Raw genomic sequence first — 27,861 nt, forward strand, 5'->3', positions numbered from 1 at the left:
AAGGCGTTAGGCTGGCTACTTCTCTTGTCTAGGAAACTGGGGCTGAGGCACCCTATTGAAAACTAATGTGGTATTTACCAGCCACAACAGCTGGGCTGAGGGGCCACAACCTCTGTGGGCTGACACATGCTCCCAGATGGATCTTCTGATGAGCAAGAGATGCCCAGACCTCTGCTTGTGGGGAGCTCTAGAATCTGGAAGTCACTGGAGGGACTGAGGTAAGCATGATGATCTTTTTAAGCAGCTGACCAGGCTGTAAGGGGAAGTCATCAGACTGAGATGAATCCAGCAGGCAGAGGGAGAGACCGATGCCTGGTATCATGAGGTGGCACAGGCAGACTGACAGCCCTGTCCTTGGTCCCAGCAAGGGGAAAAAGATAAGAAGGTTTCCAACCTGACAGAGGGTAAACACGTGCAGGATGAGGGAGACTGTAACCTCGTCTCTGCTCAGGGCAGAAGAATAAACCTCCCCCTTGGCCCCAGAGTCCCCCTGTGAACCTCTGGGGATGGAAAGAGAAGCGGGTGCGATGGTTTAAAACCAAAAAGGGCAACCACATTAAGAAGGTTCAACTGAGAATCTGAGTCACAACCAGTGCCACAATAAAAAGGCGAAGGAACTCGGTAATGAGAGACTGTGCTGAGAGGCACTTAGGCACCTATCTGCAGCCTGGATAACCTCTCTGTAGAGGCTTGCTGTCTGCCAGGGGCCTGCATTCAAAATATCAGGCATGATAAAGCTGGAGGACTAGTATCCACTCCTGGACTTTAAAACAAACAAAAAACTAAACAAAAAAAAAAAGAGACTGCAACTAGGAAAATCAAAATTATCAAAAAACACTTGATGTCACTTGGGAATCTGCTGAAGGGATCAGGAGCCACAGGTCTCAGAGGTGCCTCTGAGAAACAGGTCAAGATCTTGTGAGTTAAAATGGGGGACCGGATCAATAAAAAACACTTGATGGTTGAAGTCTGCTACAGGCAACCTGATCAAGGGGAGCCTGCTGAGGAGGCCTTCTAGCTTCAGCTGCAAGAGGCATTGTGCTCACAGGCTCCCATCCTGATGGGAGATTTCAACCACGCAGATACTGCTGGATGAGATCCCCTGGGAAACTGTCCTTAGGGACAGAGGAACAAAACAGGGCTGGCAGCACTAAAAGGACGCCTTTCTGAGGACACAAGTGTACTCTATCTTCCAGAATAAGAAATTAGGCAAAGAAGGAGACCAACATGGCTGAGCAAGGACCTGCTGGTCAGACTGGCAGTTGGGCTTGTTTAGTTGGGAAAAGAGAAAGTTCTAGGGAGATCCCACTGTGGCTTTCCAGTACTTGAAGGAAGCTTAAAAGCAAGAGCGGACTGACCTTTTACATGGTCTGATGGTGATACAACAAGGGGGAACGACTTTAAAAGAGGGGAGACTTAGGTTAGATGTTAGGAAGAAATTTTTTAATGAGAGGGTGGTGAGGTGCTTGAAAAGGTTGCCCAGGGAGGTTGTGAGTGCCCCATCCTTGGAGGCATTCAAGGCCAGGTTGGAGGGATCCTGTGGGTAGCAGCTATGCTGATGGCAGGGGGTTGGAGCTAGATGATTTTTAATGTCCCTCCAACCTAAGCCATTCTATGATTCTACTGTCTAAAACATGCTCAAATGAAATATTTCTGTTACATCCAGAACAGCCTTTGGCTGATGAAACATTTTGCCAGCAATATTCCAACCAGCAAAGAAGAAAATGGTGAACGTCTTTCCACAGAATAAAAGCTAGCTGCTGGAAGAGTACAACTCTTATTTAACAATGCCTGCTTAAAAAATTTTGCAGTCAGAAGGATGCACTTACTGATTTACTAAAATGGAATATTTCAGTTATGGTCTCTCTTGAGATAATAAATGTTGCCTTACTGGAATTGTAGGCTGTGAGAATTTTTTTTAGTGGTTCTCCTTATTTTGAAGCAGAACAAACTAAACTAAAACATGGTATTTTTTCATTGTTTTACTTTGACTTGCAGATTTGTCAAGACTTTCAACTTTGCAGTGAGAACCTACTTTCAACACAGTCTTTTATGTAAACACTGTACTTCCTGTTTTGCTTCAAAGCAAAATGATAAAGAAATTTTGACAGTTAAGCAGTCTTATCACAACAGGTATTTATAATCAAATCTCCTGCAACTCAAGGATTTTGCAGACAATAGCAGAGCTTCTTTCTGTTCAGTGTTCAAGAACCTGTGTAACAGAGCCAAGACTTTAAGCACAGGAGCTTTTCCTCATGTTGCTATTCACAGAAAACAACTTTTCTTTTTTTTCTTTTTTTTAGGAAGAAAACATTTTTTATTAGGTCAATATATACAGTTGGGTAAAGCAGGTATTAGGTAAAGCATACACGCTTTCAAGTGGATGAACAACCTGTTGGGTCTGAAACAGAGAAAATGTGAAGGTATTTCTAGCTGATTGCTCTGAATTGCCCTTAACTGTGTTAATCAGTTAGACATCTGAGAGAAAAGTGTTTGTTATTTTAGGTGTGGAAGGTGATCCTGGCTCTCCTAAGGCTTCAGGAGGTGACAGAAATTTAGATGACCAGAGAAAGTGGTAGGAAATTCCTCATGAAGATCACTGATTCTTGAAACACGGAGAAAATTACAGGCCTGTCTTGAAAGCATCTGATATAATATCTGGTATCCAACAGAGTTACAAACTTTTGTTCTCTGGCCTACCTTTAATCTTTCAGAGTCAGGCCAGCAAGTTTGGAGATGCCCATAGTTGTTTTGGGAAGATTACTTTCCAACTAGTGTCACTGTTCTATCCTAATTACGTAGAACCCAGTGGTAGTGTGGTTTCAGCCACAGCTTCCTGAGAGCACTGAATGCATCACACAATGCATCACAGGATGTGCATATGCAGGATCTATGGATGTTGGCAGCTCTGGCGTAGCAGGCATTTATTATATAGGTTGTGGCAAAATTTGGACCTGATTTTCTGGAGTCATCTAGTTCTAGCCAGTGCATATTGGTCTGCCAAAAATTTTCTTAGTGTTGGAGCTGATGATGCTGAGTGTTGTTGGAAGGAAAAGGGGGATGGTTTTAGGAAAAATCACTTAGAGGTATGATTTTCTTAAAATATAAGTTGCAGATTGTTAATATTTTCCAGTATATATTTCTTGCACATTGTGGTGCACGATAACCAGTGAGGGATTTTCTCTGTATTGTAGTAAGTTTGTAGAGGGCTTAGGTGGCTTCTTCAAATATGCAATCACAGAGGAGTGTCACTATTGGATGAACATCAGCTGTTGCTTTTGCCTTCTGAGGGTGTGCTACGAATGTTCTCCTCAGAGCAAATGAGGTGATGTTTGTGGGCTGGTACTATATCACAGTTTTTCTGCTTTGTTTTGGATAGCTGTTGGTTTGTGGAAGGAGGTGTGTTGGTCTGTGGATTTTCTGCATATGGTAGTTTGTAGGTTGCTATTTTTTATGTTGACCGTGGTGTCTAGAAAGTTGATGCTGATGTAAGAGTTTTCCAGAGATAGTTTGATGGACAATTCTGGCTGTTAAATTTGTGGCAGAAATCAATGAGGGAATCCAAGTTTTCGGTCCAGATGTCATCTATGTATCTTTGTGTATCCTAGGAACCCACACTGTTTTGGTGGGATGGTTATTTAAAGTCTTTTTCTTGAGGTGACTCATGAATAGACTGATATCCTCGTGTTTGGACACAAGCACTTTGTTCCTTCCACTTGCATCTGTAGTTTGGTGAGGATGAACTCATTGTGGATGAAGAAATAGATGACATTAATATCTATGACAGTTAGAAGGCTGCTATCACTCCAAGTCACCTTCCCATTGTAGCACGCTTATGATGATAACACAAAACATGGTGCTGGTAAGAAGATTATGACACAGTGATCCTGGAGAAGTGCTTTTGAAGAAAGCTGTTTTCATATGCAACGATCTACTTAAAGATATTAGGAGGAAGTTTTTCACACAGTGGGTGGTGTCACACTGGCACAGGTTGCCCAAGGAGGTTGTGGCTCTGGGCAGTCTAGTCTAGTGGTTGGCGACCCTACGCACAGCAGGGGTTTTAAACTAGATGATCATTGTGGTCCTTTCCAACCCAGGCCATTCTATGATTCTCTGGTGTCAGAAGATCCTCACAGCTTCTCAGTCAAAGTCTCCTTGAGTTTCCTCCTGTAATAATCTGGAAAACCACATGAAAGTCTTAAGGTGGTAACAGAAGCAATTAGTATTTTTCTTCTTCATTAGGAAGAGACCTGAGCTCCAAAGTGAAAAGTTTCCTGAGTTCTTTCACATATGAAAAACATGAAAAAAATAGTCTATCATCTTTACTCATGTTATTCTGACTTCTACTTTATCAGCCATTTAGTAATTGGCAACTGGATCTTAAAAACAACACAGACTCTTAAAAAAAAAAAAAAAAGGTACAAATTAAAAAAAAATAATAATTCACTATTATTTCCTCTCACTAAGAACAAAAACCAAAACAACAGTTAATATAGACAAAGACAACATTCATCCAGTATGGGCTGTCTAGAGGAGCATAATTTGAAGATTATTCTAAAAGTCATTTTCCAGGAGATGATAGGTTCTTTCTTTTGTTTTCAGGGAAGTTCTTTGAGACACACGTAGAGAAACATTTTCTCATGTGGTCCTACAGACCACAACGCTAGCAATGTTTCTGAGCAGAAGTGTAAGCATTTGGAAAGAAGAGATAGAAGAGATAGAGGAGGCCACTCAAGGTTGGGCTATTGCTCCATGACTTCCTGGGGGGTGATGTTGGGAAACAGGTGCTGTCACCATCATTTCTCAGATGTGTCTCATAGTTGGTGAAGTAATTTTTACTGCAATATTTAACACAGTGTTAAATGATGTCAGCTTATTTTGATAGTAATTTGTTGCTTGGTGGTTTAGTATATTTCGGACAGTTTTCTTTAATTTCTTGGAGCATGTAATCATGTCTGCTTCCGGAGGTGAATTTTCACAGTTTCTTAACATGCAGCCCTAAACAGGATATTCTGTCATGTAGCAAGAGCCAAAAAATAACCTGGTTTTTTTTGTTGTGTTGTTTTTTAACAGTATGAATGACTTACATGGATCTGTGTTAGTCTTCCATGTTCACCAATGCCTGATCTGCACTTCAAATCACTTGCTTTTATGTCCAGCCACAGGGCTGCAAATACATGTAGCTCGCTCCAAAAGCAGTGCCTTCTATGTATTTTTATGGAAACTACAACTGATACAACAAGCACACTAGCACTATTTGGTAGAGCAAATTCTCAGCTATAAAACGTTATTTTTCAATGTGGTCACCACATTAGCTGTGCATTTTTTTTGCCAGCTGTGAGTAACAGCCTGCATGCCACGCTCCTCAGCTCCTCAGCTGAAACGCACCATCCACTGCCTCACCGCGCTCACATCCAATGTTTGCTCTGCATAAGCGCTCAGCAAGCGTTCATGAATGTCAGTGGGTGCCATTTGTTTTGCATGGAGGAATTCAGAGTCATGGTTCTGCTTCGTCTGCATTTCCATGTCAGGCACCATTTTGTCAGTGCCCCTCCACTGCCATCTGTCACACGGCAACAAAACATAATGGAATATTGATGGGAAGGTTCAACCTCTACTTCCACACTACCAACATTTGGCATCGAGGGCCATCATAACACAGTAACTTTTGGAGCAGCCCTTGTATCTGAAGACCCTTTACAACAAGCACCTCTAAAAGGATTATGAGAACTTCAGGACTTCCTTGTCTGTTTTGGACAGAGCGAGCCAACACAGTTTGGTTTCGTTTTAACCTGGCCTTGTTGGAGGATGAGTTAAGACACTGTAGAAGCTGACAGCCCTTTGCTCCACGCACTGAACTGGGCAAACCGACCATCGGAGAGACCGACGGCGGGTCCGTGTTGGGGCGGGTACATAGCGAGCTTAGGGAGGGAAGGGGGCGGTGAGGAAGGGTGGCGGCGGCGGCGGCGGGAGGGCGGGTCGCACCGCCTGGGGCTGATTGGCCGCCCAGTTCATAAGAGCTTCCCGGCCCGGGGCGGCGAGGTTGTTTGCCGAGGCCGGGGTGCTCCGTGGAGCCGTGTGTGGAGCCGACCCAGCGGAGTGCCCGCGGCGCCATGCGGCGCGCCAGCCGAGACTACACCAAATACTTGCGCGGCTCCGAGGAGGTGGGCAGCGGCACCGCCCACGAGAGCGCCCCGCCGCCGCCGCCAGCGCCTCCGCTGCCGCCACACCCGCACCCGCCGCCCGCCTCGCGCTCGCTTCTGGCCGCCCTCGTCCTGTTGGGGCTGGGACAGGTGGTCTGCAGCGTCGCCCTCTTCCTCTATTTCCGAGCTCAGGTAAGCGGCACCTCTGGCTCGCTGAGAATACGAATGATGGCAATAAGCGAAGGCAGAGACTTGGTCTGGTTCTTAGAGAGGCGGTGTGTTGACCCAGTGACCTCAGCTAAAGGTGGGGTGCGTAGAGTTGTGTGGGTAGGTGTGAGTGGTTCTCAGGGTGGATGGCAGCTCTGTGCTTCCCCTCCATCCAGCCCTGGGAGAGCTTTGCTTGTGAAGGCTTCCCTTCCAGCCCATGGGGAGGCTTTGGTTATTGATGATCACTTTTTGGTTGGAGATTTCCTGAGGCCTTCGGCTGTCATACAGGATTCACCAGCGCGAGAAGCTTCTTAGAGGTGGATAGCAAACAGAAACACATCTGGGATGGTGTAGCTCTTAGCTTGGGCTGAGACACCTAGGAGTGGGATCCCCTGCGTGCCTGTAGGTGAGCCCAGCCAGGCTGCAGGTCTGTTTCAGAGGTAAGTGGCCTCTCAGAGGGCACAGGGAGATGCTGCTGCAGGGTGGAGAGCTGCTGAGTGGTTTGGGTTTTGGACAGTAAAGGAGCCCACTTCTTGGAAACAGCTGGGCTGGCTGCCTGCATCCCCTTGCCCTGTGCTACTTGGCCTCCACAGAGGAAATGGGGGGCTGCAGGGTGTTTGCTTCTCGGGGCCAGGTTGTGGGTGCCTGCTTGGCTTCTCATCAGTTGTTCACTTGTTCTGCTAACGCAGGTCTGGTGGCCTTCGTAGAATTATTGCTGGTGTTATTTTGTGCTTTCTGTTTGAAGTTAGTGGGAGTGAAAACCGGTTTCTTCCGGTTGACTTTCTAGGTAGATGTGCTTGATCTTGATGTGGCAAAGGCAGGCTGGATTTCTTAACAACGTGCACTCTGAAAATAGCTGTTGCACAAGCATGTCTCCACTTAAGCAGATGAACAGTTGTCAAATAGATAATGACAATGCTGGTCATTTATTACGTGGACTAACTCATATTCATTACCTGTGGTGCCTTTATTTGCTGCTTTTACAAAAGCAAAATGTATGCGCTCTTGGAGCAGTAGTATGGTACTTAATTGATCATATCCCATACACTTCAAAAGAGTGACATTTAATTCATGGAACTTGTAGTAAAGTAGCTTACAGCTACTTGTTTACCTGACAGTGTCACAAATTAATGCCTACTTCAGTTCATGGCAAAGTGCTTTTCACTCCAGATCTGCATGAACTTGCAGAGACATCTTTTTCAAAACGTGGCTCATGGAAATGCACAGCTTCACATTGGTGTACTAGTGAGCCATTGCAATCAAAATAATTAACACAAATACACTTTTTGAATCCCTGTATTCCTGCTCTCTTTCTCCCCTCGTTGCCCTTATTCTGGATTCTTTCAAATAGGTTTGTGTCAGTGCTTCACACGTGCCCAACAAAGTGTAAAAAGAATTTTCATACCATAAAAACTATGCTTGTTTTGCTTCCTTTATTTTAAAATTTACATAGTCTGGTGTAATTCTGCTTTTGGCAGTCTCTTTCCACTTTTGGGTTCTTATAAGTTTGTAGTAGTGTTGTTGGATGAGATCATTTGAAATGTGAAGTTCTGAACAGACTCAAAGATGTAGCTAGATGTAGATTTGACTGAAACCTTGCCTGCAAACTTTCTAATGGTGAAAAAAAAGTCTTTGCCACCACTGAAAAATAGACTATAAGCGTACTTTTGAAGCGGGTAATTCACAATAATAAGATATGATAATCTATACTTGTTCAATTTCTTATTGTATAATAACACAGATGGCAGAGAAAGTGCTATAGATCTTGGAGGATTCTTATTTAACTGCCTTGCCAATTGTTTTATTTGTATGGGGCACTATCTGCTTAGTTTTGAAAAATACGCTGTCAAATCTAATTGCATTAATCTATCTGCTCTTAAATTTCATTATCTAAATTCGCACTTTTTTAATAACAGAACTAAAGTACTGTGGTGTATTTGATTAAAAAATGATGGAAAGTTAATAGTAGAAGTAGTGCTTCATAAGATATGAATGGGTTGGTGGGCTAACCAAATGTGAATTAGCAAGATTTGACTTTGTAGGTTCATAGTGAGAATTTACATGATTAAATGTGACTTATACATAAAACTCTAAGAGGCTGAGTAAACTCTGACTCAGTTTTACCATACACTTCTTTATTTTCATTTGCATAAAATCATTTGGGCCGGATCATGACACAATATGAGCTGAGACAATGATTGAGGTTTTGGTTTTTCCTTAGTTCTGTTTATGTTGTGGTTTGAGCATTTGGAATTTCACAAGACACAAAACTAAGGCTGACACCAGATTTTTCATGAGTAAACATGTTTGTGGCCAAGAAATAACGTAGCCCAACGGTGAATGAGGCAAGGAGCTGGTATATTTGCTTAAAAAAGAAAAAGCTAGGAGTTGAATGCTGCCAATATTCCAGCAGTGACATTCTGAACTGTGAAAAGATAAAGGCTTTTCTTTTTTGGAGCATCTTGTGCAAAGTTCTGAACCCAGGGAATTAAACGCTGACAGAATGTGTTGCTCCTGGTATTTATTTTTGATGACGCTTTGTGAGAAATGTTTGCTCATGGTCAATGAGAACGCAGTCAAAATTTAGTTAGATAGTCCATACAGCTGGAGATGATGGAGACTTGGGCACAGCACAAGGTGGGAGCGCCATGTGTTTTACGTAACTTACTTTGTCACCTAGCAATGAATAGTCTTCAGAAGCTCTTCTATGTTTTTCATGCTGATCTATTTCCTTACTGTACTTAGGTCGTACAGTGATACGAACTGGGTTTAATGCTGACTGAACCAGTGGGCCCTGAAACAAGCTGGAAGCGCTCAAAGCTAGATTTGGAGGTCGGGTGTCAAGCTCTTATAGTTTAACCTGGAATTCTGAGCTTATTTATTTTTCTCCATTTGGGAAAGTGGTCTGTACAAATGTTAAGCATTCTGCTGCACCATTCACATTTAGATAAATGGGGATCTGGAAGACAGATTTTTATTACCATTTCATACATCTGTGGTATTCTGACTTCTGCTGCAGTATTTTTAAACAGTCTCCTTTCAGGCTTCATCTAAAATCTGTTGGCAGTGACTAACAGCAAACCACTTGCTAGAGGTCACCAGCACTTTCTGGAAGCCTGGAAGAACCTTTTCTTGGTAGTTAAGAAAAATAATGAAGTGTAAACTGATATGATTAAACTGGAAGTTGGTTTAAGTTATGAAAACAAGGACAGTATAAATGGCTTATTTTAAGGAGAAAGTACAGAATGTGGTACTGTTGGAAAAAAAAAAAGGCAATATTTCACTTATTAGATTGGTTGGATTGTATTGTTTTTCAAAACGAAGTGGACTTTTGTTATAAAATTGGCTCTTAATTCTAGAAATTCCTCTGGTCTCACCCGCGGTATTGGAGTTTATTTTTACTGTTTTGACTGCCTTGATTGACCTGAAAGGAGTTTAGAGGTGCAATTAAAATGATTGGAGATCCTGGGAAATGTTGGTATCGCAGGGCATTGAATGATGAGATCTCATTTCAAGGTCAGACACAGTAGATGGGCGTACAAATACTAGCATGGTTAAAATAATGGATGTTCTCTTTAAAGAGGGTAATATATTTAGGATATTGAGCTTCCTTAACATGTCATAAAGCTTTCTCCAGTACTGTTGATGGTGTCTTGATGCTTCCAAGTTTGACATCTTTAGATCTCTGTGCTGAAGGTCTCTGTTCAAGGGCTGCCCTCATGTTCCTTGTGAGCTAGCAAGCTGCTCTCTGTAGACCATTCCAGTATTTCATTTTGAGTCTTTGGAATATCTCCTCAGAATGTGTGCTTGAAAGTTGTTTGTTGTTGTTGCTTGTTGTCCACAGCAATGGTTTTGGTGCTCAGTATTGCTGTTCACATCTATGGCAGCTCAGTGGCAGGCTTCCTGAAAGTATCTGTTCAGAATAGCAAGCTAATTTCCATGGTTAAGTTGTGAAGACTTGAGTATTCTTTGAAAATGTTCAAGGACTTCCAGGTAGATTAGCTAGTTCCATGATCAGAGCTTTGCCTTATCAGGCACAAAATCTCTGGATGCTTGTGGTTCATCAGGGTGGGTTACACAGCTTCAAAATAGGATGCCGAAGCCATCCGTGTTTCCATTAAGCCTTCAGTCTTGTAACTGAAGGTGCAGAGATGTTGGTTTTTCTTTCTCAAGCCTTCAGCAGATAAGCTATGATCTGAATAAGTGCCTCTGCACTTGCTACTGCTATCCTGGCAGCATTGTGAGGCATATTTAATTACTAATGGGTGATAGCTGGATGTCTGTGCTATCTGCAGTTTGTCATGATGGATGTTCATGCCCTTAATGACAAATGATCTTTCATAATCTCTTCTTTAAAACCTAGTTTTCTTGCCTGCTTTTCAGAAGATGTGCTTAAATGCATCCGGAAAGTGTTGTAATAGTTTCTTACCAGTAGTATTACTGATGAAAGTGAGTATAAAAAGTGATTTAGTGGTGGGTTGTTAGAATTAGGGTAGTATGGTTATGTTGCACTTGGACTTGATGGTCTTTAAGGTCTTTTCCAACCTGAGCAGTTCTATGATTCTCTCTGCTGTCAGTTATCTGTTATGGCTCTCTCTGCTGTCCAGTGGTGTGTGTGGAATGGAGAAGACTTAGATATCAACATTACGTTGAAGGCACTGATTCCCTCAGGTCTTTGTTAATACCAATAGAAGAGGATACATCTGGAGTAGTGAACAGGAGACATATCAACAAACTGGATAGAGTCTATCAGATGACCACTGCTATAAGGAGGGGCTGTTGCATATCACGAATGTGGAACTGGATTCTTTCAACCTAAAGAACAGACTGAGATGGAGTCTACCCACTGTTTCTGGCTACCTGAAGTGGGATTGTATAAATGGTGAAGCTAGGGTCTCCATAAGTGCACAGCAAAACCAAGAGGCACAGTCTATAAACTCCAGTAAGGAGAATTCCGGCTGCACATTGTTTTATAGCTTTACACAATACAAGAGGTTAAATTGTAGAGCACTTTGCCTGAAGAGATTGAATGGGGAGGTGCCATAAAGCTTTACTTAAGCAAGGCTTCAAACAGCCTGCCCTAAGTTAGAAGTTGGTCATGCTTTGAAGAAGGGACTGCACCTTTCTATGTACTGTCCAACCCAGATCATTCTGTATTGACTGCCTTTTAACAGCTGATGGTGGTCATTGTGTGCTGCTGTTTTTTCCCTCTCCCTGCTCCATTTGTAGTTGAATCTCTCGGCTTCTGGATACTTGTGGAGCCTATGGGGAGAGAGAGTTTTAGGTTGCACTTGTACGGTCATTGAAGCTCATGCTGCCTACCTGCTCCTTCATGCCTGTGCCTGTATTGGCTCTGATGCTTTTCTGACACTTGCAGGAAGTGGCTTCTGGGTGCTCATCCTTCAGGAAACTAGATCAGCAGGAAATCATCCCTGGTACTGGTTTAAAGAGAAGATTGAGAATCAGAAGCAGGATTTCATGGTGAAGAAGGTGAGGGCCCAGAGATGCTCTTTTAGATCTACTTGAACAGTTAATGGGGCTGCACCAGCTGCTTTCTTAGTTGTTAGTGCTCAGTAGAGTTGTAATAGCAACTCTATAATAGAGTAATAGCAGATTTTCTTTCGCATTCAGTTGTATCAGGCCACCCCAGGAAGATGTTAAGGCCTCCAGGCCATTGTGTAACTCATCTCAACCACTGTATTCAAAGCTGTGGCATCTGCTGATCTTCAGGGGAGCCTTTACTGACCTGTTCATTTCCCAATCTGCAGGGATAAGTGAGACAGCTAAATGATCTCATGGAGGCTGGCATTGATTTGAATGAATGGGCAAACAGCTCTTGTGGAGCATTCAGTGAGTGGATGGTGATAGAGAAGGCAATTTGCTCTGAATGTTGCTGCCTGTGCAACAAATTTCTCTGCAGCGTGTGCATGTTGGATAGATTGCTGCATGCTGTAGACTCAAGTTTACCTTTGTAATCCCACCTTATGGTTTTAAGTCAGGTTAGTTTTTTTTGGGGTGGGTTAGGAAATTCAATCCCTGTTCATGTGAACAACTGATACAACAAATCTGATTCATTCTGGATGTTTTGCATTCTGCAAAAGCTCCTTTTGAAGCTCTGCTTTGTTCAGTGCTGTGTTAAAAGGAATTGATCACTGGTTTGGTGTTATCCTTAATGGATAATATTCCCTCATCATGATTATTTGCAATATTGTGATTCTTAGCTGTAAATTGTTTTGCTCATATGTCGTGGAAAACAGTAGAATCAACTCTTTGAAAGAGTAGATAGCAGCAGGACAAGGGGAAATGGTTTTAAGTTGAGGGAGGGAAGACAGATTGGATGTCAGGGGGAAGTTCTTTACTATGAGAGTGGTGAGGTGCTGGCACAGGCTGCACAGAGAGGTGGTGGATGCCCCGTCCCTGGAGGTGTTCAAGGCCAGGTTGGATGGGGCCCTGGGCAGTCTGGTCTGTTATTAAATGTGGAGGTTGGTGGCCCTGCGTGTGGCAGGGGGGTTGGAGATTCATGATCCTTGAGGTCCCTTCCAATCCTGGCCATTCTGTGATCATTGTGGTCCTTTTCAACCCAGGCCATTCTGTGATTCTATGATTCTATACGTTCTTATTAGACTGGCAGATACAATTAGAGACCTCAGAGCAAGTTTAGACTGTGCAAACCCTTCTGATGTGAAAGCAGGATACATGCCAAGACCAATTGCTGAAAGCCTTAAGCTATCTGTGAAAGAAAATGCTTAATATCTCTTAAGTGTAAGGTATATGGAAAGGGGGAGAAAGGATGAAATGGCTTTAATAAAGTTTGTGCAGTTGAACTCTGCCAAGGCACAGTCTTGATCCTTGGAATATCTTTCTCAGTCATCTAACTGGTAAGACTCAGGAGCATTGAACTTACAGTTTAAAAGTATATTTGATTCAGTTACAGAAATTAATTGCTAAAAGCATCTTGCAGATATTTCAGATTTACTAAACTTTGTCCAGATTTACTAAACTTTGACAATACTAAACTACTATTTTGTAGTAGTTTTATTGTCTTTTGATCTTCCTGAATTTGTAGCATCTCAGCAAGTGCTTCGTGCAGCAATACATCTTGCCTGCAAAAGTTTTTGGTAGCTGGTTTCTGTACTTCTTTCTCCTCTTGGAAAGGATGATTTAGATATTGCACATACATTCCATAGGTTGCTGCTCTTGACATCTGTGTGTCATCTTACAAACTGGTATTGACAGAGGAGATGACTGTGTATGTTGCCTGCTAAAGTAATTTTGATGTTGCATTCAGTGGTCTAAACTAAACATGGAATTCATTATTATTGATTTTTATTCTAAAGATAGGGCTATTCTTTAACCTTAGAAAAGTCAAGTATCCAGTCTAAGCTAATGAGCTGAGTCGCTCCAAAAGATAATCTGTTCTTCTATCTTACATGACTGTTGGATGAAGTAAACCTTCCTATGGAAAACATTTTCTCTCTTCATTTCTTAGAATGAAACGTTAGATGATAAACAGAGCTAATTGCCAGAATTTTGGATGTTTGAAAATCCTGCCTGACTTGAATGTTCTTATTGCTTATCGAACAGACTATTTAAACTGTGGCTATCTTATATTTTTGTTTCAGATGGACCCTAGTAGAATTTCAAAAGAAGATGCACACTGTGTCAGAATGCTTTTCAGATCTCAAGAGAGTATAGACATGCAAGACATGCCCTTTGAAAATCAAGAGGTAAAGTTAATGCCAGAACCATGCAGAAGGATGAAGCAGGCTCTCCAAAGAGCTGTGCAGAAGGTAAGTGGCAGATAATGCTTTCCTTTATTTTGTACTCTTGGTAAATCTAGCACAGTGTCCAACTTCTGCGTACAGAGGTAAGACTGCTTTGTTTGATTGATATCTGATGCTGTGTGTGAGATCCTAATGTATTTGCTTATGAACCTGTTGCTGGTTAACCAATTCAAACAGGTTTTAGTTTTGCTAGAGAAAGTCTTGAATACACACTGAGGAAACTAATCACAGTTGATTGGCCATTCTGACTTTTGGGGGGGAGTCTGTGTGGTAGTTGTTAAGAAGGGCAGTTCCACTTCTTTTTTTTCCACCCAACCTGATCTTCCTGACTCTTCCTGAGAGGATTCTCCAAGCCAAGAATATTTGCAAGCAAAATACTGTCTGGAAGATGGAAAGGACAGTATGTGTTCTCATTTGCTCTTGTTTCTTAAACTTTCTGGAGTGCAATAATTTTGCCTACTCAGAATGAAGGGGTATCTCCTTTCCTTTTTTTGCTCACTTGCCCAGTCATTGCGTGCAGACATTCCCCTGGTGATGAAAGAGCTGCTTTGCCATACTGTGATAAGTAGGCAGGTTCTGCTCAGCAGGGGAGAATGACAGTGTTTCTCAAACTCAAATAATAAAAGTGAATTTGCCTTAATAAAAAAAACTAGGAGAGCTGACACTGACACAGTCACCTCTTATTGCAGTAGGGCTATTGTAGGCTATTTAAGAAGCTGAAGTGCTACAATTCTTGGTTTTCCTGGTTTACCTGGTCTGTTACTTTCACACATCTGCATTAGACTGTCAGTTTTTTTCATAAAGGATACTCTATTAGATTTGAGCTGAACTCGTGCACTTTACAGAGTGTACTTGAGTTAGTTATACACTGCTTTAGTTGTGGATGTTTCCTTTTAATAGAGTACTACGAGTGATAGATCTTCAGAACAAAACTTTAAGGAAGATGGGTGCATGCTACCTTCTTTAAAAACTCAGAAAAAATGGATTAGCTCATAGGATTTGTTCATTCTTTCAGCATTTTTTAGACTCAGACTCTACCCTTACTTTTATTTTCTGTGCACTGATGCTAGAGTGCTGTTTCAAGCAGTTCCCTTGGCAGTAAGGAGCTTGTTACTGTAAGTGAATGGGAAGCTCTGTGTTCTGGTCATTTGCTGCTGGTTACTCAACAAAAAAATTGACTTCAGTGGAGGCTGCATATCCTGCCTTCCAGCATAGAGGTTAAATGCTGCAATGTCAGTGGCCAAGATAAGTAGTGAGTAGGATAATTTTTTTTTGGTCAATGACCATTAGTTCGAGAACAATAAGGTTTTCTCTGCCAAAGTAATCGGACTGGAATTTTTGAATGCAACAGAATGTATTAAGTAGCTGGGGCAGTGTTCTGGATGCTTTGTCATCACACACTGATGACAGAAAAATAAAGATGGGCAAATGTTTGCCTGGGGTTACATTTGCATCTTCTCTATTTTTACTTCAGAAATGAAAGAAATGTTAAAACAGAATTATCCTTGGTGGTGTTCTGTAAGCTATGCCTGTCATTGGTTCTGCTATAGTGAAAGGCAGAGGTGTAGCTGAATGTTATCTCCAGTATGGCTAGTCCTTTGTGTGAGAATGTAGCCTATGTGACTGGAAAAATGTTTCCTATTTTCTCTATTTAGTTCACTTTCCTGAAGGAGAATCTAACCTGTGTTTTAAGAACAAGTATCCTTATTTGCATTGGCAGTATATTAGGTGACTGAAGTGGAGCACTTCAATAGTTGTGTGATTTTTTTTTTTTTTCTTTAATTGTTTGACTTTTGCATTTCAAACTGTTCAGGAAATGAAAAGAGACAACTTTTTTTTTTTTTTTTTTGCTTAATTTTATAGTCTGGTTACAGCTTTTAGCTTACTACACTGATTCTCATCTGTTTTGTTTGTACACCTGTAGACAAGTGTTTAAAGCAGAGATTCATGTTGCCAATACTCTTACAAAAAAACAGTGTAGTTTTTTTTTTTTTGCAAGGTCAGATCTAGAAATGTCTCCTGAAAAAAACATTCCAGAAAAAAGAAGCTGTTTAGGGAGCAGCTTACTCAGTAGAAAATGCACATTCAATATTATTGCATATAAACTTTCAAGCAGACAAATAATATGCTTTCCTAGTCTTTGTTTGCTCTTTTTTTTTTTTTGTATATAACCCTAAAAACCCTTTGGCAACCCAGATGCACTAACCACATTTCTTATGAAGTCTATTATGTGTCTGAAGTAGAAAGGACTACAAACATATCTTGGGTCAGTTCATGAGTGTCTTTTTTTGGCTATCTTCCCAGCTTTTAGCTTCTTGGGGAGTACAGGCATAAACTAGTCCCCTCCATGGCAAAAAAAGCACTTTGTTGGTAGACCTCCAGGGCAGAACTTATAAAGAGATACATATTTTTAGCAGACGTTTCAAGTGCATGTGGTTAGGGACAAACTGAAGGTTTTATGGGTGACTGTTTTAAGTTGACAAAATTTCAATTTCCATACTACAACCTTTTACATGCCTTTTTTTCTGCAGGCAGTAAAGTACTCATTTGAATAGACGCTGCAGTGCTAATTTCCATCTTCTGAAGAATATTTACTTTCTATTTCACTTCCTTTCTGATTAGCTTTCTTCCTCCGAGTTTCTGACAAGATACTACTTCTTGATATTAACTGAACTTGAAACACTGAGAAAAGAGAAAGAAACACTCACCTAAAGGAGCCTTAGCCTTAGTCACAACTTCCTCAATTTGTGAATATATTAAGGGTCTCTTGTGGTTGGTCTCAAAAGGCAACTTGTAGCTACTCAGAGTAGATCATGAGATACTGTATAATCAAAGAGGAAGAAAAAAACCATTCACAATTCAGTTGTTCTCATGTAGCCTGGTCCAACCTTGGACATAACTGGTGGGAGGACCTGTGGCAGGGAGGTTGGAGATCGATGGTCCTCAAGGCCCCTTCCAACCCAAGCCATTCTGTGACTTGTGTTTTGAAGACCTCACATGCTTGTGTGGTAATAGGTCTGATAGTTGCTTGAGGCTTAAAACCTGCATCCTGTTTTGCATGAGGAAAGAGCAGCTCCAGACACTTCAGACGCTTACAGCATGGTTTTAGCTTTCAAAATTCGGAAGGTTTGCAGCTCCCTGATGGCCTTACAATTTTTTTTTTGAAGTAAGGAATAAGTATTTTTTATTTGACAGATGGCTTGTGTGTTGTTTGAACAGTGATTGTATGAAAGAGGTTGGGATATGGGAAGCAGACCAGCAGAGTTGACACGGTGGGCAGTGAGCAAATGACGCAAAGGTGTACAAGTGCAGCTTATTGGAAGATGATGTGTGGTGTGAGTTTTTTGCAAACACTTGTTCTAAAAATAACTGCTTGGTAGCACACTTTGCTGTGTGCTTCAAAGTCTTGAGAGAATCACTGGTATTATTTTGTCAAGAGTTCTCATGCTCATTCAGTGATGTCTTAGTTACAAGATCTGTTGAGCTGTTTCTGCTTTCTTAATGGTAGCGTGCACTGTGAGAAAGTGTGAGGTACTTAAAGGCATTCAGGTGCTCACTAAGAGGGCATCTGTAGACATTCAGATAGCACAGTCCTTACGTCTTTCAGGATCAGAAAAGCAAGTACAGGTTTAGTTCTTCTATGGCAGGTTGTGTAAGGCAGGTGTCTTGGAACCATAAAAAAATTTTTTTGAAAGTCAAGAACAATTTTGAAGTATATATTCTTCATGAGGAAACCCACAACTCCATCCTTGTTCTTCATTAACTAGTGCCTGCATTTCTCCCAGTTTCTTTCTGGACTCCTAGTCAACTGGAGAGAAAAAAAATTAGAATTTTGTGGGGCTGTTCAGAATTAAGTAAAAAGCTTGGCACTGGTGCAGGCTTTGGAGAAATCTGCTGATGGAGGATATTTGTTTTCTGGTCACAGGCTAACTATTGGTAATCCACTGACAGGCACACAAAAGATTCATTCAACATGAGCCAGACTCAGGTGGTTCTTAAGTGTATGAATGTTGGGCTCATTCTTCTCTCCCCTTTTTTTGCCATGATCATGGAATTTGTAGGGTTTGGAAGGGTCCTCAGGAGATCATCTAGTCCAAACTCCCTGCTAATGCATGGAGAGTAGTAGAGACTAGAGTAGTTTGCAAAGAAAAGCATCCAGATGGGTTTCTAATAGCCCAGAGGAGATTCTTAAGATGTTTCTGTGCAATTTTTTCTAGTGTTCTGTTACTCTCAAATTAAAGAAGTTTTTGTTCTTGTTCATATGGAACTTCCTGTATTCCAAGATGATGCTTGCATCTTTCGTTGCATATTAGCCTAGATTCAAGAAGAGTACAAGAGTGTTCCTGTCAAGTCCAGTCTGCAGCTTGGTGACAGTTGCTCCTAAGTAGGAAGAGAGTGATAGGTAGATTGAAAACCATCAAGATGAGGAAGACAGTGGAGTTGTATCTTCCTAGGTAGCTGTTCTGCTCACCAAGTAGTAATATTGCAGATGAAAAAAAAAACACCACTAGTTTAAAAAAAAAAAAAAAAAAAGCTCATACTACATTTTGTGAGGACTGCAGCCTTTCTGCATGGAAGATACGCTGAGTCAGACTGCAAGGTCTCAGAGGGTAGAAGCACCAGCTGCTCAAGCCAGAGCATCTTTGGAAACATGCAGAAACAGAACTCTAGGTTCCTAAGGGAAAAAAAAAAAAAAAAAAAATTGTTTGCAAGAAAGATAGCAACTGCCCAATTCAGGGACTTCAAGGGCTATGCAGTTATCAGGTATGGGATTTCATTTAGTACTATTTTAGATACTAGAAGATTAAAATATATGTCTTCTCGAATCTGTATGACAATCTCTCCAGACAAGTGCATTATCACATCTCCCAGAAATAAAGGATCCTTAAGTAGATTCCACACTCAAAACATCTCCATTAAGAAAGGAAGAAAACAAAGAAGTCTTCCCTTTCTGGGGAAGGTTTGGGGGGAGTTATAGAGCTGTAGTGTCTGAGAGTCTAGTCTATCTCACAACTTTTATCCTATTTTCTCTGGATGAGGTCTTAAAAGGACGCAGTAGATGGGAGCAATCATCTCCTTTGCCCTGCTGGCTACCCTTCTTTTGATGCAGCCTAGGATACTGCTGTCTTTCCAGGCTGAAAGGGCATCCTGTCAACACATTTCCAGTTTCTCGTCTACCAGGATCATTAAATCCTTCTCTGTGGGGCTGATCTCAAGGAGTTCTTCTCAAAGTCTAGGAATGCCTTGACTGAAGTGCAACACCTTGCACTTGGCCTTGTTGAACCTCATTAGGTTTTCTTGTGACAACTTTTTAAGCCTGTCCAGGTCCCTCTGGATGGCTTCCTTCTGCTGTGGTAACTGCACCACTCAGCTTGATGTCATCAGCAGACTTTCTGAGGGTATGCTTGAGCCCACTGTCTTGTTGATAAAGATGTTGAAGAGCACAAGTCCCAAGAGGAGAATGGCTTTAAAAGGTAGGAAATTTAGGATAGATATTACAGGAAATTCCATACTCAGTGGTGAGGCACTGGATCAGGTTGCCTGGAGAGGCTGTGTATGCTCCATCTCTGGAAGCATTCCAAGGCCAGGTTGGATGGGGATCTGGGTAGCCTGTCCTAGTGAGTGACCACCCTGTTCTTGGCATGGGATTTGAACTGAATGATCTTTAAGATCCTTTCCAACCCAAGCCATTCTTTGATTCTATGACTTTTATCACCTTAGTACTTGTGATTTTTTTCTTCTTACTACTTCGTTAGAAGTTAGAGATCAGGTGTGGTTAGAGGCTGATGCTGGTGCACAGCTCCTAGAATTGAGCTTTGCTGCTAGAACTGATGTTGCAGTAAGAAGCTCGGAGAGGGGAAGTGAATCTAAGTGGGGGGAGATGGATGTGGGTTTTGCTGCTTCTGAAGTTGCGAATCTTCTGCTTTTCTTCTTGTCTCTACAGCAAAAAGCATTTTTAATGATTCATATCTACAAAATCAGCATATCTCTGCTGAGGTAGTATGCTTTGATAGTCATACTACAACTTCCATGCTGCTGTGGCTTTCCATTTTGGTTTAACATTTAGACACCTACTGAAAGGAGAAAGAGTACAGCAGAGCTGTTACAGATATCATGGTGACTTTAAAATTACATAAAAGCAGAACTTCAGGTGTTTTCAAAGCAACGTTTCAAATTCTAGAGCATGGCAGTGATAGAGAATACATGGAATATTGCTGATCTGGTCAAATCTGAGGTGTGTTATATATACATGGTTTTGAATTAGATAACCAACAGTACAGGAGACAAAGACAGTACACAGGACCACACAGGTTTCAGTGGTAAGAATATGATTTGCTTTTGTCTGCAGTAAAATGTTTCTTTCTTCTAAGCCTCTTCATGGTGGTTGCATGGTATGGGGTAGTCTCAATAGCAAAGAATATTATCCTTATTTTGTAGGAAACAAACAGGGAGAGTCATGGGGAAATGGGACAGTACTGAGGAATAAACCTAGCAGTGCAAAGCTTCTAACAAGAGCCTGTTTAGATTTTTGAAAACTGCTGTACGTTTTCTCAAGGAGAAAGCAGGGGTGGATTGTTGAAAGCAAGGCTTTCTGTGGTGCCTGATATTTCTGCTGTTCTTGGTTTTGGGTTACATGGACTTCATTCATGTTAAAATTAATCTGCAATTTTAGAGAATGTGCACTTCCAGACTCTGGCACCCAGTCAACTCGGCCCAGTACAAATGTGAAAACTGCTTAATTCTTCAATTTCTGTATACCTTGTTGTAAGTGAGATTTGGCTGCGAAACCTACTAGTCTTGAAACCTCTTCTGTTAGTGGTCAAGCATAAAGGGTGGAGGTTTCACTTACCTCATCATCAATGAAATGCAGTGCTTAGCTTTTCTCAGCGGTGTGATTACATACTAGTCTGGATGCAGAGCTGCCTCTTTCATTACCTTTCAACTGCGAGTAATTAAGTCAATTCATAAGCTCTGTGGTTTTATGGGATATGTTCTTAGCAATCATTGTTACATTATATTTAGTGAAACATTTCAAGTTCCATAAGTGGAAATAGTTGTAAATGTAAATCCTCTAATCACTCTTCCAATAAATGGTGCAGTGATCTTGCAAGCCAGCATTCCTATGATACTGTGTTCTAATTGTACAAACTGCAATGCATAATATTAGAGGAAAAAAAGACAACATCAAAGCAATATATTTTTCTCATTTTAGGAAGTCCAGCGTATTTTGGGAAAAGAGCCACCAAGACCAGAAAAAGGTAGGTGTTGGTTTATGAATGAGAAATAAGATTTTAATTCTAAGCTTATTTTTTTCTGATATAATGAAAGTCTTTTTATTCCAGCTGCAATGGAGGCAATAGGAATGGAACTGTACAGGAGAAATAAGCCAGAGAAGCAACCTTTTGCCCATCTCATTATTGATGATAAGAATATTCCAACTGGTAAGTTTAAAGCGAATACTTCTAATGCTACCATAAATGAACTCAATTACTTTTTGTTAAGTGTATTGCTCTTCTCCTTTATGCAACCAAACCAAAAGGGAAGCTCTGTTGAGGCCTGAAATCTGAGATTTTCAGCAGTCTATTCTGGAGACAACAGAGGAAGCTGAAGGAGTCAGCTTTTTGCCTGGAAGGATAGGATTCTTTCTCCCTCCAAGTGCATTTTCACTGCTCAAATCTAGAGCTTAATAAATGGGGAGCCTGGATTTTGATTTTACTTGTACTGATGTGCATTGCTGCATTAACTTTCTAGGTAATTAACTAGCATTAGGGCAGGGGAAGCATTGCTCTTGTTCTCTTTGTTTTCTTTTTTCAGCACAAACTGTAGGAGCTCTTAGAAGTATAGTGCCAGTAGTAAAACAACTTTGTTTCTCCTTTGAGCAAGTCAACCCCTTGCCAGTGCAATGAGTTGAGCTCATCTGGCACATGGGTTGTGTCCTTTGGTTGGAAGAGTGTTGCCAGACATTAATCATGAGGACAGCTTCTGCTGATGCTGTGAGCATTGCATCAGTGAGGTACTGCATCCTTATAGATAGCTGGAACCACGAACCTTCTACTGATTGTAAGGCACTTTGCTGTCTTATCACTTTTCACTACCCACTTAATTGGGTGGCATAGAGGTTCATGACAGAGATTAAGGATGAAGGATTTGCTTATGAGTCACTAGGTTTTGTTTTTCCCTACCCTGTTTTCTTTGACTGCAAATTTCTATTTTCTTCCCACGTTTCCTTGCCCTACATGTCTTCTAAATTATTTTATGCCATCTGTGAGTCTTAGCAGATTGGTTTTCAGCATTTTAAGTTCTTTGTTGTCATCAGTGACCCAGAATGAGCAATGTCAGGAAAAAGAATCAGTTTTGTAACCATCAGACAGGGTTGAGTAGCCTGCAAGTGAACACCCACCATAAATAAGGACTGAATGTGTTCCATCCACCTGGTTCACAATAACTAAAAACCCCAGATGGACTTTTGCAGTTGAGGAATGTCAGGGAAGGGAGTGGAAATAACCCTTCTTAGATCTTGGTATCCCACCCATCATTTGACTGCAGAAGCCATGGTGGTTTTGTTTGCAGCATGTATTTTTTATGTTTGTTGCCTTAGGCTAAAGCTAGTTGCTTGCTGGTTACTTTTTCCAAGAGCTTACTTTAAACCTTACCTAAGTTTTAAAAGGACAACAGTGAATTTTGGTTTATAAATTGATTATAGAAATTAGTCACAGTTTAAAGGAGAAGAGCACAAATGTAAATAGATGTAAATGTTAAATATATCATTTGGGATGTGAATTGGTACCTTTAACTGTCTAAGGAAACAGTGTAGTATTTTGAGCTATTTACAGCTACAGGTTTGGCTTCACTACTGCTTGCCTCCAGAAAAGGTTTTTCAGAGTAGACAGAACTTTAGCTCTTTCCTCAGGCTTTATTTATACCTGAATGCTGCTGCAGTGCAAAGGAGTAATGAATACTGTGTTTTGTTCTTCCGTTACCCTTCCATCATCATCTTTCTTACTAATTAATTCTACTGGAACTCAATTATGTTAGGTTCAGTTCATGCCTGCTGACATCTCAGATGTCGTCTAGATTTATTTTTTTGAGTAACCAGAAAGACTGTAAATTATCTTTTTTAATGCTTGTTACCATGTCTGGAAGGTTACCTTAGTCATTATCTTTGACTTCTGCCTTTTCTGTCAACGTAACTTGTCTTGTTATTTTTCTATGGCTCCATTGTAAGTTTTGTCTCAAAACATACTGTGTTACAGCAATTCTGACTGTCCCATAACATGGGATTATTATGTTTTAGAGTTTCAGTCACAGCTGACTTGGCATTTGTACACCCTGGTTTTCTCCTCTGCCTGTGTTTTGGGATATTTATTTTGGTGTCTCCAGATTTGGGTGTGTTACTCCCTGCAGTCCTGAGAGCCTGCTTAAAAATTGCATGCATCTTTGTGCTCTGTCACTGGCTGTGCTGAGCCTCTTAGAGCTCTGAATTGTTGCAAAACATCCATCTACCTTGGTTAACATAGTCTTAGCATTTTAATCTAGGTTGAAAGAGGCTTCTAGATGTCATCCATACTAATCTCCTGCTCAAAGCAAGTCTAATTACATCAGTAGACAAGGTCATCCTCCATCATGTCTTGGTCTGCCTTTCCACCTAACCGTGGATGAATGATATGTGTTGCTCTCAGCACTGGAGTGTGAACCAAATTTCACCCATAGTTGCCTTCAGCATCACAAATGCAAGTGACTAAGGCACCTATTTTCCATCTTCCCCTTTCAGCAAATCATGCATTTTCCCTGAGGACTTCTTTAGAATTGCTACTTAGTTGTTGAGTCTGGCAACTAAAAAGTTTACTGGCAGGTAAATGAAATCTGCATGTAAACTTATTGGTGTGCCAGCAGTCAGTCACAGTATGCTGGCATGCCTTTCTGCTTGGTCGAATGTATACATTCCTGTTCAGATCTCTGATGTACTTCTGTCCTTTTCCAGTAATGTAGGCCCTAATTTCTTACCTATCTTCCTCATTTTCAGGGTAGCCCAAGTTTCTTGGGGTAGTATTTCTGATAGGCTCAACACTGTGTAAAAGAAGTCCTACAAAACTTCTTCAGCTATCAGTAGTTCTTCTGAGATGGGCTCTGGTACCACTTCCTCAGCATTCTCTTGCAGTTGAATAATTCCAGGATAAGAGACTTAGTTGATTGATTCCAGAATTCTTTAGAAGTACTACACAGAATAAGGCTTATCTCTGTATGAATTTGTTTGGATAATTTCTATTTGGCTACACTGGAGCAATAGGGGAACAGCTATATATGTTCTGCTATTAAAGCCTGTGCTTTGCAGAATTTTTTGTGGAGGGATACTGGAAGGTTGTTTTTTTTTTTTACTCTGGACTGCCATTAAAGTATTGCATTCGCACGCAAAAGTCACTTGTCCTTGGCAATTAGACTCGTAGCTCTCAAATTCCCCTGTCTCTCCTTACCCTCTCTTATTTATGCACAAACAAATCCAGGAAATGTCTTTAATCAAATGTACCTGAGGCTGTTTCCCAGGATGCTTGTGAGCACTGGCAGTTCTCTGGGTGTGCCTGGGTACATGCTTGGAGCACACCAAGTGGCCTTGGAAACTTTAGTGGAAATAGATTGCTTTGGTTTGATGTGGAGAAGATAGGGTACTGAATGTTCCTATCAGGCAGGTAGATGCACTGGGAGCCAAAGATTTACGGTTCACAGATGCCTGTGCATGCTATGGTTTAAACTGCTGCTATGGTTTAAACAGAAATGGTTTTTGTTTGGAGGTTGGTAGTGGTTAGGAGAGCAAGTTGTCCAACTTCTATCTGTTGTGCTGTGCATTACGTGTCTTGTGAATGAATAGTAAGTTGTAGTGGCTGTTCCATTCCGTGATGCATCTCAGGAAGAGTCAGGGCCTGTGTGTCTTCCCCAGAATGGTGCTGGTGTTCCTCTGTGTGGACATGTCCATGGATCTTCTACACCTCCTATTGCCTGTTCCTGTTTTTTTTCTTCCTGAGAGCTGAGGTGGGTGCTAATAGAATGGTGCTGGAACTGAGGAGGTGCAAGGGAATGTGAGGTTTATACTATGGGAGGTGTTCCTCATTAGAGCAGTGTCTCTGCACAATACATATGCCGAAGTAGCCATGCTGCCTGGGCTGATGTTTCAGTCTGCTGCTTAACACTGACACTAAAACCAAACTGAGGTGTCAAATGTGATGATGTTTGAAAGGAATGCTCCTCCTGAATCCCTCAAGACATCTCTTAGCTCAGTAGGATCTAAATGAAATGACCTCTGAGACTTGACCAACTTGAAACCTCTTACAAGTGTGGCTACTTGAGGACAGCAAACAGGAGGTGCCTTTCAGACCAGAGTTCCTGGAACACATTTGCACCTGTACATGTGAAGTTGGCATTCAGTGACAGTATAGAGCTGACAAGTCAAACATTTCTAGTGTCTCAGCTACTCTTTCACTCTCTTTACAGAGCATTCAGTCACTTCAACAGTTAAGGGACTTGTTGACCAGCCTCTCATCGTGGAAGCAGAGTAGAGGAGAGTTATATATGTAGTAGTTCAGTAATGCTTGCTTAGATGTGCTCTGTTAATTGTTTTTGGTAATCAAACAGTAACTGTATATTTAGATTCTCATATATGTGGTGCTATGTGGAGAGAGAGGGAGAAATTACAGTGGTTATCGTCTTTCCTAATTTGTGGCTCTCCAGCTTAAGGTAATTTGAGGGGGATTTGTTCTCTAAATGTGGAATATCAATTCATTGTTTCTAGCTGGAATCATCATAGAATCCTGGGTTGAAAAGGACCACAATGATCATCTAGTTTCAAATCCCCTGCCACAGGCAGGGTCACCAACCAGCAGACCAGGCTGCCCAGAGCCACATCCAGCCTGGCCTTGAATGCATCCAAGGATGGGGCATCCACAACCTCCTGAAGCAATGAAAGACAGGCTGTCTAGAACAAAGCTTTTCTATTACTATTAATTAAAAAAAAAAAAAAAAAAGAGGTTTTGGTTTTTAAATGTTGAGCTTTGTGAAATATTTATAAATAATAATTTTTTTCCCCCCCCTCTCTTCAGGAACTCGCAAAGTGAACCTTACATCTTGGCATCATGACAAAGGCCAGGCAAACTTATCAAATATGACGTTCAGTGATGGGAAGCTGATTGTTAATCAAGATGGATTTTACTACCTTTATGCCAACATTTGTTTTAGGCATCATGAAACTTCAGGAAATCTGACTAAAAGAGGGCTTCAGCTGATGGTGTACATGACTAAGACAAACCTTAAAATAAGGCGCTCTGATGTGTTGATGAAGGGAGGAAGCACCAAATACTGGTCAGGGAATTCAGAATTTCATTTTTATTCTGTAAACATTGGAGGATTTTTAAAATTAAAAACTGGCGATATGATAAGTATCCAGGTATCAAACCCATTGTTACTGGATTCATCACAAGAAGCAACTTACTTTGGGGCATTTAAAGTAAGGGATTTAGACTGAATCTTTTAAGTGTACTGAAATATTGGGGGGGTGGGGGCTTGTGGTCCAGACACAACTTGAAGACAGAGATGAAAATCTTTTGCAACGCAATTGCATCTGTATAAAACATATATCTCTAAAGACACGTTTTGCCCTGTGCTGATTCTAGCAACAGTTCCATAAATCAAGGATATAATAATATAGATCTCCTGATTCAGTCTTATGCTAATTTTACTTCCTATGTTTCCATTGGCTTTGGTAGAATTATGATTTTACACTGATTTTACTGAAAGTAGAGCAATTAATATTACTCTGTTTCCACACCCTGACTGTACTTTATAGCCTGTGCTACTCTTGCAAGTATTGGCACAAACAGGGCAGGGCAGAAACTGGCTTCCAGATTGAGTTTGATGCTCAGATTTGCTTGGGGCTGGGTGTTCTGACCCTGAGACAGCAAAGATTGTGAACGTATGACTAATTCCATTGCATTTGATGTGGTTTTTCACATGTTTAGTTAAGCATGTTCTTGCTTTGCTGGATTAAGGTTGGAGCTTTCAAGCCCTGGCAGAAATGAGTTGTACAACACCTAAACAGTTCAAATTAAGTTTTTATCTGACTAAAAGGGCTATTCCAGGAAGGAGGAAGATCATCTGGCCTTGCAGTTCTACAAGGTTAATTACAGGTCATTCTTATTGTTGCACAGCTAATTGCAAATACAGATTGCCAAAGTACAGTATGCCTTTAAAGTATTACATTGTGCCAGAACCTGCAAAGACATTTTTTAGACAAAAAAAAATATGTATTTTTATATTCTGTAATATCTAAAGTTATATTTCAGGTGTAATGTTTTGTGTAAAGAAAAAAAAATGTAAATTATATTGTCCTATAGTATTTGATACGAGATATTTAAATTCTCTTGCTGTTTGTATATTTAATGTTTTATACTGTTTTTAATGTACAGACATGTTAAACTAGTGCACTTTTTAATCCCAATGGGAAAAACTGCAGCTAAAAGAGGTTGTTTGCAATTAGCAAATGTAATATATCTTTGTTCTTTTTAACTTAATAGATTTCTGTTAAACTTGTCAGTATTACTGGGAGGAGAGGAGGGTATTTCACACCAAAATCATGAGTAGTCACACCAGAATGCTGGTCACTGGGTGTCTTTCCAACCTGGAGGGTAATTAACATTACGAAGCTGGCATGACATTAAAAAAAAAAAAAAAAAAAAGCCACA

The 27,861-nt window shown here is 41.0% G+C and overlaps 1 protein-coding gene across 2 annotated transcripts; it reads left to right on the forward strand.

Moving 5' to 3' along the window:
• TNFSF11 (TNF superfamily member 11) lies at positions 1–27,861 on the forward strand. 2 transcript variants are annotated; one of them, XM_042839341.1, is made up of 5 exons: positions 1–218; positions 13,973–14,140; positions 21,348–21,393; positions 21,478–21,576; positions 26,224–27,861. In XM_042839341.1, exons 2-5 carry the CDS (start codon positions 13,973–13,975, stop codon positions 26,643–26,645), a joined length of 735 nt encoding a protein of 244 aa, XP_042695275.1. In that variant the 5' UTR covers positions 1–218; the 3' UTR covers positions 26,646–27,861. The 2 variants fall into 2 exon arrangements, with proteins under 2 accessions (XP_042695275.1, XP_042695274.1); XM_042839340.1 differs by lacking the exon at positions 1–218 and adding an exon at positions 6,114–6,335.

The sequence above is a fragment of the Centrocercus urophasianus genome, unplaced genomic scaffold (assembly GCF_019232065.1).
Source record: "Centrocercus urophasianus isolate 14NV4802_14NV808 unplaced genomic scaffold, USGS_Curo_1.0 seq_9, whole genome shotgun sequence".
NCBI classification, from domain to species: Eukaryota; Metazoa; Chordata; class Aves; order Galliformes; family Phasianidae; genus Centrocercus; species Centrocercus urophasianus.

Excerpts from the sequence above, each read along its gene's own strand:
- TNFSF11 (XM_042839340.1), top strand. The coding sequence starts at position 6,114 with ATGCGGCGCGCCAGCCGAGACTACACCAAATACTTGCGCGGCTCCGAG. Across the intron at positions 14,141-21,347 it reads TCCAAAGAGCTGTGCAGAAG|GAAGTCCAGCGTATTTTGGG; the intron begins GTAAGTGGCAGA and ends TTCTCATTTTAG. Across the intron at positions 21,394-21,477 it reads GCCACCAAGACCAGAAAAAG|CTGCAATGGAGGCAATAGGA; the intron begins GTAGGTGTTGGT and ends TTTTTATTCCAG.